The sequence below is a fragment of the Centrocercus urophasianus genome, unplaced genomic scaffold (assembly GCF_019232065.1).
Source record: "Centrocercus urophasianus isolate 14NV4802_14NV808 unplaced genomic scaffold, USGS_Curo_1.0 seq_14, whole genome shotgun sequence".
Classification (NCBI taxonomy): Eukaryota; Metazoa; Chordata; class Aves; order Galliformes; family Phasianidae; genus Centrocercus; species Centrocercus urophasianus.
This window is the reverse complement of record NW_024884586.1, coordinates 29,141,098-29,153,506: the sequence shown is the minus strand read 5'-3', so window position 1 is coordinate 29,153,506 and position 12,409 is coordinate 29,141,098. Positions and strand designations below refer to the sequence as shown.

Here is a 12,409-nt window from a genome sequence, read left to right as displayed (position 1 = left end):
GAATTTCCTTTTTTTCAAATTCTAGGCACATTTCTAAGTCCTGTGGAATGGCTGCAGGAATAGGATTCCTGCAGGTGTAGTTTCCTGATCGGCTCAGGCCCACCTGATCCTGTGGTGCTGCTGGAGGTGATGGCCCCGTTCCATTAGTGCTCACGTAGGTGTGGACTTGGCCGCATTGCAGAGTCAGCTAGGATAGAAAGCAGCCACTTGCTGCCAGGTTAATTTGCAGATGGATCAATTCCCTCATCTGCCTGCATACCCAGGGGTTGCTAACGTCCATACTTGCCACCATCTCTCAGCAACCGCACAGGCTCGGATCAGTTTATGCTGATCGTAAAGCCCCACCCTGAGGCTGTTTCTTTGCTGTTCTGGCTGATTCACCCACAAAGACAGCCCAGCCTTGGAGCCCTGCACTCAGCAGCCCTTTTCCTTGCACTGTTCCTTGCACTGTTTGATTCCGGTGTTTTCCACAGTCATTCAACGAAGGGGCATTTATCAGTTCCGTTTCTTCATCTGAAAGAAAGGTAGCCGCCAGCCATACAACTGCCCGTAAACCAGAATAATGAACCACTTTATTTCTAGCGCAGCATAATTGCACTATCATTTTCACATGTGCTCCCAGAAAGGCATGGTGCTGTGGAAGCCCGTCTCTTGTGGAAATTATGGCTACTGATGAAGGTCAGGGATGAGGCAGATAGCGCTGCCTGCTTCCAGAGATTTTGCTGCCTCTGTCCCTGTGCGTCCTTCTGAATTCTGCACGCGTGAACAAAGCCACGCTGCCATCAGCAAACCAAGCACAGGAACCAGCGTGTGGAAGGGAGCTCGGCCAGCAACGCGTCAACCAGAGAGCAGAAAGGCGAAGGCACTGCGACAGGCCGCCGACGCTCTGCCTGCGGACCCCAGATCCCACCACGGGCCTACCGCCCCCACCTCCACACAGCCCGCACGGCAAAGGGGGAGGGGCCGGCGAGGAGCAAGCCACCCGCACCCACCGCTCCCTCGCGAGAGGCGCCGCCGCCCCGCCCCCGCGCGCAGCCCCGCCTCGCCGCTGGGCTGCGGGCGGCCTGGCGGGGAGGGCCGGCGGCGGGAGCGCGGCGAGCAGCCATGATGGTGGGTGCCCGGGCGGCCGGGGCGGGGGTAGGGGCTGGGCGGGCGCCTTCGGCCGGTCGCTAACCTGTGCGCTTTGTCTCTCCCTCATTCTGCCTTCCTCCCTCTCGCCGGCCTTGGCCCGCGCTTGTCCTCGGCTCGCGCCGCCGCCTCCTCCTCTTTGCGCCCAGCAGGAAGGCTCTGACGACGGCCCAGATTTCCTCTCGGAGGAGGATCGAGGTGTGAGTAACGCGGGGTGGCACTCGGGGAGCGGGGGCGGGTTTGGCCTCCGTGCCGCGGGGTCGAGGCCTGGGGCTGGGGCGGTCCCGGAGGAAGGCTTCCCCCGGGCGGGGTCCCCCGTGCGGGTGTTTTGCTGTGATTTGCCCTTGCTGCGGTCCCCGCGTTTCCAGGGGCAGCTGCTGGGGGCTTTTGTTGGAGAGCTGGGGCAGATCCGTGCGTGCCGCCGGGGCCGCGCTCGCTGTGCCTCCCCGCCCCCGCGCGGAGCCGGGCAGCGGGTCTGGGGTGTGCGGACCTGCGTGGGGAGCCACTGCAGCACCCTTTGCTCTCCTCAGGCCCCAGGGGTTCCCGTTCCCGTGGATAACAAAGGGACAGCATTGTAGGCTGGCATTGCCTAGTAAGCTCCTTATTGAACAGAAGTTCTGTTGTTGGGAGTGGATGCCACGGTGATGTTCCTTACTGAGAAAACACTTCTCTGACCTGCTCTTCTGGCCTCTGTTTTTCTTCTCACTATATCTGCTGCGTTCATCTTTAACTTCCATGTCTTGGTTAAGCAACAAATAGGCTAATCTGGTGTGGTTCATTCAGGCTGACCTATCAGGTGGTATCTTGAGAAGGACTGGGTGAGATAGGAGAGCAGCTGCTGGACAGGATGGCAGGGATTGACTTGGTTGCTGCTGCTCATTACAGGAGCTGTGTCTACTACATTGCTAAAGACACCAAATGTGAACAGCTCTGTATTGGCATACGCTCATATCATGTATGTCATACTCAAACATCAAGCGTAATGTTCAGTACCTTCTGATTTTTTGACTGTGTGTGGTAGGAATTAACTGTATTCTGCATATCCTTATATATAGGCAGATAATGTTAGAGCAAGGGGGAGATGCTTTAAACTGAAAAAGGGAAGATTTAGGTTAGAAGCTAGGAGGAAATTTTTCACTCAGGGTAGTCAGGCATTGGCAGAGGCTGCCCAGAGAAGCTGTGGGTGCCCCATCCCTGGAAGTGCTCAAGGCCAGGCTGACTGGGGCCATGAGCAGCCTGAACTGGTGGGGAGCAGCCTTGTCCATGGCAGTTGCTGGGGCTGGGTGGATTTTGAGGTGCCTTGCAACCCAGACCATTCTGTGTTCCAATTCTTCAGCCCTGGGTTGGAGGGGGTTTGAATAATATTCCACATGTGTTTTCTTTGGCAATTAGGAACAGCACTGAAGTGAATGATTAGGTTGTTTTTTGTCTGAGGATGTAGATAGAATGTGTAAAACTTTCTTGATTGTGTTTTAATTTTCCCTTTGAGGCCCCAAGTAGTCAGAGTTCACAACGTAATTTTAAAGCCATTAGAAATCTCTTAGCAGTGTTGTTTGTGCTGTTGGACAACTTACATCATCTCAGTAGGCCAAGCAGTCCTCTTTTTCTTTCTTTCCCTTCCTCTCACTCAAGCATCAAACACTGAGGAATTAATCAGTGTCCTCTGTTCTCCAGTTTTGATTTCTTATTTTCAGTCGTGCTTTTTTTTTTTTTTCTTTCCTTCACACTGCTCTGAAAATCCCTGGTTTTAAAGCATAGGCTGTTATCTGCGTTATTTTGATTGTGATACAGAAAACCTAATCGGAAGCAGCACTAGCAGTCTGTTCATGAATAGGTTTGTTGTGCTCTTATCTTCAAAGCCCTAACGTTTTTCTCAGCAGTAGTAAAAATAAACAGCAAAGAGCATTTTCCTAGTTCTGGTTTGTTGCCTTTCCCTGTTTGTGATTAAAAAATGGTCAGTTGAATCTTTATTTGAAAGCGTGAATTACAATTTCTGGTTAATTAGCTTTCAGTTTTGGAAACAAGTATTCTTTCCTCTCTATAATTCAGAGATTAACAACTGTACTTTTAACTCTTCAGTACAGTGTTGGTCAGCTACAGTTGTGTTAAGTTTAATGTGAGGATGATGGGATGAAAGGAAAGCTGGAATTTATGCTGATGCCACATAAAACGAATTCTCTTAACAGTTGCATTATATCATATGGAGGAGACTTTTCTTGGTGATTGTAAAATAGAGCATTGAGAATTGTCTTTGAGGAAGTAGCAGTGGGTGGTCTGTAGAAGGAACTGTTTATAAATGGTTTTCATAAAATGAGCTTGCGGGAACTGCTTTTCTAAATCATGCTTAGGAAGACACTATTGAGTCCACTGAGAGTAACTCAATTCCTGGTTGTGTTTTGTTGCATGATCTCTTTAATGTAAACAACAAGCGTTTTAAAGGGGTGGCGTAGTATTGCTATACTAGAACTGTTTTGTGCATTTCGCATCTGTATTTACCTCAGCTGACTTGGCTTATGCTCTTGTGTACTCATTTAGAGGAAGGGTGCTATGCCTTAGAGCAGGTCTGTTAGAAACTTGATGCTGCGGTGAGGCTTGGTGTTCCTCTGTTGTAAAGTATTGTTTATTTCTCTTGCCTTGGGTATTTATCTGCCTGTAAAGAATCAATTGAAGAAAGGATCCTTTGTCTCTAACCTTTTTGAAAGCTAAGGGCATTGTAATTAGTTAATGTTGTTGAAGGAAGACATTGCCTAGGAATGTAAGGTTTGGTTGTTTCCCTTGTCTTTACTAGCTTCTTTTTGTTATCATATTAAGTCTAATTGGTCCTTAAACGAGTACTTAGATGCTAAATCTTCTTCAATTGCACTGCATTCTCTTAGTGCTGTAACATCACTTAGCCCTGTATTTGGCTTCTGGCGTTTTCTAGACTTTGAATAAAAAAGGGACTTCATTTGTATAGGATAGGAAACTGCAAAGCAGCTGAATTAACTTATGTTTTTCAAGACATTCAGCATAAGTGGAGAGCATGTATTTAAGCATAGAATGATTGTGCTGTGTTGTATTGGATTGAGGGGGGAGGGAAGAGAAAGGAGATGGAGGGACTTGTCCCACCCATATTTCTTTCCAGAATTTAAAATAGTTTCATTTTGGTCCAAATCAAACTTTGGAAAGTTTTGTAGCATTTTGTTTTCATTTCCTATTCTGTTCATAACTCAGAAGCTATCAGTTGGTGGCAGCGTTCTTTTGGAGTAGCGATGAGAGATTGCTTAAGTTTGTTGTGTGATGATGTTGTGATTTTAATTCCCAGTAATACAATATGAGGGGTTGTGTCATATGAATAAATTTAGAGTCTTTCAACTCTGTGATTGTCTTTGACACCTTTCATTGAATGCTTCATTACCATTGCAGATGAAAACGTTCCCTGTTGGCAGTCGGGCTGCATGGCATAATTTAACATGTGATTAAAGTCTTCAGGATCGTTACAACTTAACTCAGTATAAATCAAACAATTAATCTTTTAAAAATGTGTGCTGTGAGTGGAGTTGTCATGGTTAAGGTTGTTCTTCCTTTTCTCAGTGCAGATGAGAATTTCATTCTGAATGTTGTAAATAGTGCAAATGGTCCCATAGGAAATGCTGCTCTAGATGCTGCATAACTAGTAACAAATATGAAGAGCTGTTTTACAGAGTTGTAGAATTTTGTACTTTACCATTTTTTTTAGAAAGGAAAACAAAATGTTTTAATAGAAATTGTTATGACCTCTGGAGGAATAATAATTTTAAAAAAAAAAAAAAAAAAAAACACAAAACCAACAGCACTGGAATAATCCAGATTATTTTCTGAGAGTACTCAGCTGTGCTCCTTCTGTGGGACTGGAGAAAAACAAACAGTGCATCAAGCAATGTAACCACTAAAAACTTTCTTACAAGCTGGGAAATTGTGGTGTCTTGACATAAGGCCGAGTTTGGTATGTCAGATTATATTTTTCTTTCTTCAATTAGATCTAAAGGACTTCAGAAGCGCAGTAGGAGCTGAGAGATTCTGCTTTATAGATGTGATCTGCAGTGGGTCACTGCATGCTAATGTCACATCTTTGTGTGAGGCAGTAGCCTCTGAACTTGAGAAAACAAAACAAAAACCCCTATGTCATGTGTGGGAATGTATCACTGTGTAATCACTTCCAGCTTTGCTTTGAGCAAGAAAATTCTGCTGGTGAACCAGCCTTGCAGGGTACTCTAGGCTGTATGATGGCTTAGTTTAATACAGTGATTGTAAACTCAAGTAGTCTGATTGCTGCTGCATAAGGAGTGGAGTTGTTCATGCACTGAGGGCAAAGTGGGAGCCGGCCACTGAAATTTGCAAAAGGTTTAAGATAACTGATGGGAAACTAGATGTGGTGGTTGATGCTTCCGTCCTGATGCTGTTCCAGCATGTTGCAGAGTTCCCTTCAGAATTTCCTTGTGTGCAGCCTTTGTGCTGCACGTTACTGATAATTAATGCATTTTTGTACTTGAGTGCGGACTTCAAAATGTATTCCTGAGAAATCTTATAGGAAAAAGTGCGACTTTGTATGGAAAAGCACTTTTATACTGAAGAAGTTGGTATTTCTATAAATAAGTACAACATCAAAGGAAACCGTTTCAGTATAAAGTGAACATCGCAAGCATGAGACTGAAATAATTTCTGGCAGTGCAATTGTAGAAAATTTCTGATTTCGCCTTGTAGTTGTAAAAATATTCAGAATGTTGGTTGCTCATGACTGAAATTGTTGTGGGACAGATTGCTCTAGAACAGCAAGTAAGGTGAAGTCGGTTTGACTGAGTAGTGGTGAAGCCTTCAGTCTAGTTACTGCCAGGCATTGCCTCTTCTGATCACTGTGCTCAGGTAGTTATCTTCTTTTTCTGTATTTGATTGTCTTGCTGTCTTATTTCATGACTTGAAGTATATTGTGGGAGTTCAGATTTCACGTCCCATGGAAAAAAATAAAAAAACCAGGGATTCCTAGTCTTATTGCCATTTCTTATGCTGTTTTTCAAGAGATTATCTTGTTTTTTTCAGAAAAAAAAATATGTCCAAAAGGACTTAGCTCTGTGAACTTCAGAGGATTTTTTTTTTTGATTGTTTGTTTTTTGTTTAGCACTTTTGATCTATCTGGGGCATCTTAGACAAAAGAATGGTGTAAGACAATGTGAGCAAACCAGCTCTTTAATAGCTCTTCCTTCTTTGAAATATAGAGCCACTTTTTTTCTTAAAGGAGCCTTTATGACTCTTAGTTACTTCTTTACACGATTTACCTTTACATGATTATTTAATGTTGCTCTTTTAAATGAATTATTTTCATAATTCTTTTAAAGGTGTTTGTCACGTTAGATTGGGGCTCCTCTCAAGGAAAGTATAAGGGAAATGCAATTAACATGTTTGTATGTTTAGCTGATCTATATATTTAAGCTAATAGGTTCTTTCTCTTTGTTTAGCTTAGAGCAATAAATGTTGATCTCCAGACCGATGCTGCTCTGCAAGTGGATATCTCAGATGCACTCAGTGAGAGGGACAAAGTGAAGTTCACTGTCCATACAAAGGTAAAAGCCTGGGTTTGTGCATTGAGCATTTTCTTAATCATAAAAAAGAAAACTACTTAAACTGTTTAGGAAGCAACTGTAAAATATTCCAAAGGAGATGAGAGAACAGCATTATCTCATGTTTAAGAGACCATGTAGTAATGATGCTCAAAGAAATGATGACAAAAAATGGAAGTTAAAAATAAAAGTATGGAATAAAGTAACATTCTTTTTTTGCACTGTTGTGTTATCATATGATTTCTATGCCTATTGATCAGCCTATTTGTAGGTAGAATCTTTGATAAACCTCAGTATTTTTCAGAGTAGTTTTTTTACTTAGACTAGCCATGGTTTCAAATTCTAAAAATACATTTCATAATGGAATTGTATTCAAGAGTGATTTTTAGTTACAGCTTGTATTGACTTCTTTTTGTGAACTTGTTGGTTTATTGAGTGGAGAATCACAGAATAGTTGAGATTGAAGATGATCTCTTGAGATCACTTAGTCCTTTCTCCTCTCCCTACTTCCACCATCAAATGAGAGTGAAGCAGAGCAGGTCTCTTAAGGTTTGTCCAGTTGAATTTTGAATATCTTCAATGGTGAAGATTGCACAGTTTCTCGGGGCAAACCATTCCAATTGTTTGATGCACTAATTGAGATGGGAGTAATTACTGCTGTATGAATTTTTGGTAAGATGCTTATCTTGATGCTTGAGTTATATTATTTTTATTTTACTGGGATATACTTCGATATTTTTTCCAGGATTCTTTTAATATAGTAATGAAAAACTGTTCTCTGTTGTTGTTTCGTAACTCTTCCTCCTTTTCTCTTTCCAGAGCTCCTTACCAAATTTCAAACAAAGTGAATTTTCCGTTGTTCGGCAACATGAGGAGTTCATTTGGCTTCATGATTCCTTTGTGGAGAATGAGGATTATGCTGGCTATATTGTAAGTATGACAGTTCCTTTGTTTTACGTGTGTTGGTTTCTGTGGGCATGAGGAGTACTCAAGGCTGCTTTTACATCTGATGGAAACAGCAGGTGTTTGTTCCTACTAAAACAAGATCAGATGCTTTACTACTTCATTTTATACAATTACACAAAATTTATGTTTAAAGCAAATTTGGAGGAAAATCACTATGGTTGTCTTTTAGTACTAAGGAGTGAGTAGCTTAATCTATATCCTAGCATATTTTTGCTCTACAGTATTGAAGTGTGGGAGACTGTATAACTTGGTAATATTGTTTTTGCAAGCTAATGTTTAACTTAGCTGAGAGCTTCGTGTTGCCTTTGTTTTATCTGCAATGGCAGAGTGCAGTAACTGAGCACTAGTAATTAGGCTTTTTCAGTTTCCATTTTGAAGATCAGAATGACTTTACCATAAAACAGTTTGAGGGGGGAAAAAAAAACTAAATCCCCTCCAAAAACCATCTAGAAATACAGAGCACATTAATACATAAGTTAACAACTTTAACATGTTTTGTTGTTTATTTTATGCGTCCAAGGAAAATATGTCCTCAAAGTAGTCACCTTATGATGGGATGCCTCTTCATACTTTAATTATGGATAGAAATACTTACTATCCTGGTGTGAAAGTTAGGTATTTGTGTTTGGCTGAGATTACCCATTGATTCAGTGTGTATTTCTAATGTGTATTTCTAATTCACTAATGATTACAATTATGATAATCTGTGAAGTCATAGTATTCTTGAGCTAATCTTTTTTAGTAATTGGGAGTGAGTGGGCTTTGATCTCTAGCAACTAGTTTTCAACAGTTTTCTGAGTAAATTCTGGATTTTACTAGTTCTGTAATTCATTCATGTAATGCAAAAATATCAGCGAACTTAAATTTGAGCACATTTTAGCTTTATTTGTTCTGTTTCTCTTTATTCATAGCAATTCAGGATCAGTTTGCAGCGTTTTTTCTTTCAATACTGTTATGACAATAACCTGGGGACTTGTTTGTTATGTGCTTTGTTATTTCGACAGATGTATCTTTAATGTCAGCAGTGCCACAAGAAAAAACTGGTTCCTGCAAGCAGCAAAGAATGTGGGTTTTTTTTTTTAATTTAATAATTTTGAGAGTTATAACTGGTGTGAAAGAGACTGTAGAATTCTTTCCTTCTTTCAAGAAGAAACAATCCATACTAAATAAACAAAAACTGATGATAAAAGGAAATACAGAACAGTCTGAGCGCAGCCATCTGCAGCCCAAAACTGCACCCTGCATTCGATGCTTTGGTCTTTTTTTTTTTAATTCCTTGCATTGGGAAAGCTAGGTATTGCTTGAATTCTGTTGTAATTAAACTACAAAAGCCATTTAGTTAGCTCTTGAGTAATCTTCAAGGACGTTTGGTGAAAGTTGGCATGCTAATTCCAGATACCTAACTCATTCATGAGAGGATTTATCCATAAATGCCTTAATAAATGACAAAAGAGAGAGCCATATATTAAAAAGCTGCAGGAACCTTCTCAGACAAACAGTATCCAGTCAGTAATGGAACAAAAGTTGAACGAATTTAAAAAAGTTACTTGTTTCTAGATTCCACCAGCACCACCCAGGCCTGACTTTGATGCCTCAAGGGAAAAGTTGCAGAAGCTTGGAGAAGGAGAAGGATCGATGACTAAAGAAGAATTCACCAAGATGAAACAAGAACTGGAGGCGTATGTAGACTTGATTACTACCTTTTTTTTTCCCTTCAAATTTTAGTGCTGTTGGCTGTCCCTTGTTTCTGATTTCACTGCAGTGGTTCTCTGTGAGATAAAAGCTTGAAAATCAAGTTGCTACATAACCAAGGTTATCTTAGTGATCATGATCAGAGCCATTAGGAAAATTGTAGAAATCACTGCTTAGAAATTATGACTATTTCACGGACAAGCTTCTGAAACGGGAAGAAAGTCAGCTTGTTCTTGAGAATTCTTTTATAAGGAAAAGGGAAACAACAACCTAGTTAGATCCCTTTCTTCACAGAGCACTTGGAAAGGGAGGAGGTAGCCCGCATCTTTTTTATTTCTGGTGTTCCCCATTCATTCCCCAACAAACAATAAGTTCTATGCATATAGTAATTGAACTAGGGATTTTTGCGTGTGGTTGGTATTGTAAACGTAGATACCAACCTTCTGTTCCCTAGGAAATACAGGAAGCAATTACTAGAAAATCTTTTTTTCTTGAAATTTTTTTTTTTTTTTTTGCACAATGAGAATATACTTCCTGAAAATAGCATCTTCACATACTGCCAATTTAGCGTGTATTGAAACATTTGAACTTAGTCGTCTTGTTCTATGTTGAGTTACGTAGTAAAGTTTCTCCTGGCTCCTTCTACTTTCCTTGTCATGCACTCACTTCTTTGATCTTTTTTCCTGTCATTGGTTTCAGTTTTCAAGTGTATATTTACACTGCTTCTAGACTGCTTCTATCAAGAGCTCTGAATTGGCAAGAGAAGTACATAGAACTCTTAGAACTGATGTTTTCTCTCCAAATGCCAGCAGCTGTGAGCAAATATCTTAAAACTCCGTGTTAGTGTTGCATACCACATAATTTATAGCAGAGTAGATATACACTTCATATACAAAGAACTGGAAATTAGTAAAACACTACATTTTAAAGAATCTGGTTTTCCAGCGGCCCTGATCATGATTCTCTTGTGGTCTGGTTAGGGGTTGGATAACACAGAAAACTTTGAGTTTCTTCTACTGCCACCTCCATCCTCTGCATCCTCCTTTTTTGTCTTCACTGAATGACTACTACTCTCACTGAGATCAAACATCTCCCAACACTGGCCCTGCTGGTTTGCTGGTATGTAAATCTTAACCTCCTCACACATAGTGGAAGCAAAAGTGTAATCATTTCACTGTTTTCCCTCAGAATGGGGAAAAGGGCCCCTTCCTTGTTTCTAGAAAAGTTGCATCTTACTGATTGAATTTGCAGAGCAAGAAGAATTTTAGAAAACTTGTATTAATAAAAATGCCATCCTCTTAATTAAATCACAAATGAGTATTTCCTTGAGTTGGTTGGTCTGAGCAACTACATAACTGTAAAGGTTAAATGTGATTGTTTTGGTTGTACTTACCAAAGGCACTTAATTTCACTTTTAGAACCACAGTGAAGCAAGACATCCATGTAAGAATCTGCCTAAAAAAAAAGGCTAAATACTTCATCATGGAATAAGAGGCTGCTATTTAAAGAGCTAACCAAATGATTTGAATGTTTAAGTAAGGAAGGAGGGTGCAAATAGGCAAGGGGATGGAGATGGGGAGGAAAGAAATTATGCGTCTGCTATCTACTAACTGATGTATCTCAATTTCTTGACTTTTGTGAAGGCAGTGAAAAGGCACAATTGAAATTACATTTGCAGCAAACCTATCCATGTTAGTCATAAAAGTTAGATTGTATTTGAGTCTTCTTTAAAAATCTATCAGTAATATGTTAGGGCTTCAAATTTCCCCCTCATATTAACATTATACTATTTGTTTTTGTATGTGTGTCTTTTATATATATAAATATATAAAAGTATCAGAATGATAACCTCTACTACTTAAATTTTGTGTCCTTACTGAGGATTTCTTAAAGCTTCTCATTGGGCTTACCTCAAATTTTATTGCTTCAAGTGAAATTCTTAGTCTCTCTTATTTTTTGTTTTCAGCGAATATTTGGCAATATTCAAGAAGACGGTTGCAATGCATGAAGTGTTCTTGTGTCGTGTGGCTGCACATCCTATTTTGAGAAAGGATTTAAATTTCCATGTCTTCTTGGAATATAATCAGGATGTGAGTATTGAAAACTAGATTGCTGGCAAGAAAAATCAAGATGTACTTTTATGGTGGTGTGGAAAATTGATTAAGAAAGCGTTACCTCCTGGAGCAAATTGCATCAATTCCTTCATACTTGACGTATTTGTAATTTAAGTTACAAATTCATTGATGTCTGTAGGAGTTAATTCTGCTGCTGCCTGGGCAACCAAATACTCTAGTGTCAAAATAAATAATATTAATGGGAATCTATTATGTTTTGGATTAAAAAGATTAGCTTTTGGTGGTGATTTCCCATGGTGTTATAATTCTCTGTTCCTTGACTGAAACTTGGGATGGGGTGTGGAGTTGGTGTAAAAACAAAAACAAAACAACAACAAAAACAAACAAAAAACACAAAAAAAACACATCATAAATTTTTCAGAATTTAGAACAATGGTTTAAATTCTGTTGCAAAAGAATTTACAAAACCAGAGGATTTCTCCTGAAGCATTATGATAAAGAAAGCTCCTCCTCCTCTCTTTTTTTTTTTTTTTAAGTAATGTCAGTGAAACTTTAATTTTTTTCTGGAGATGTAGATTCTGTGGCTATCTATAGAATCTTATGTTATTTTATATATTGAGTTATGTTATATACTGAGTTACTATCTGAGTTGATTGAAAGAAATCTGTCTGAGTTCATAGTAGCTGCTTGGTGTTAGAGTTGGTGGTTGCTCATTTTAGGTTGGATGTTAGGGGGAAGTTCTTTACAAGGAGAGTGGTTAGGCCCTGGAACGGGCTGCCCAGGGAGGTTGTGGATGCCCCGTCCTTGGATGTGTTTAAGGCCAGGTTGGACGGGGTCCTGGGCAACCTGATCTGAATGTGTGTGTTTGGTGGCCCTGCTAGGCAGGGGGGTTGGAACTACATGATCCTTGAGGTCCCTTCCAACCCGGGTGATTCTGTGATTCTGTGATTCTGTGATTCTGTGATTCTGTGATTC

General features: G+C 40.4%; 1 protein-coding gene across 1 annotated transcript in view; it reads left to right on the top strand.

The window, feature by feature from the left end:
* The first annotated feature begins 1,062 nt into the window (after positions 1–1,062).
* SNX6 (sorting nexin 6) overlaps positions 1,063–12,409 on the top strand; it is a 24,515-nt gene continuing 13,168 nt past the window's right edge. The window contains exons 1-6 of the mRNA XM_042814414.1: positions 1,063–1,110; positions 1,281–1,328; positions 6,600–6,704; positions 7,521–7,631; positions 9,225–9,346; positions 11,326–11,449. Of these exons, the coding sequence (XP_042670348.1) occupies positions 1,105–1,110; positions 1,281–1,328; positions 6,600–6,704; positions 7,521–7,631; positions 9,225–9,346; positions 11,326–11,449 (516 nt within the window). The 5' untranslated portion in view covers positions 1,063–1,104. The remainder of the gene's footprint in view (positions 1,111–1,280; positions 1,329–6,599; positions 6,705–7,520; positions 7,632–9,224; positions 9,347–11,325; positions 11,450–12,409) is intronic.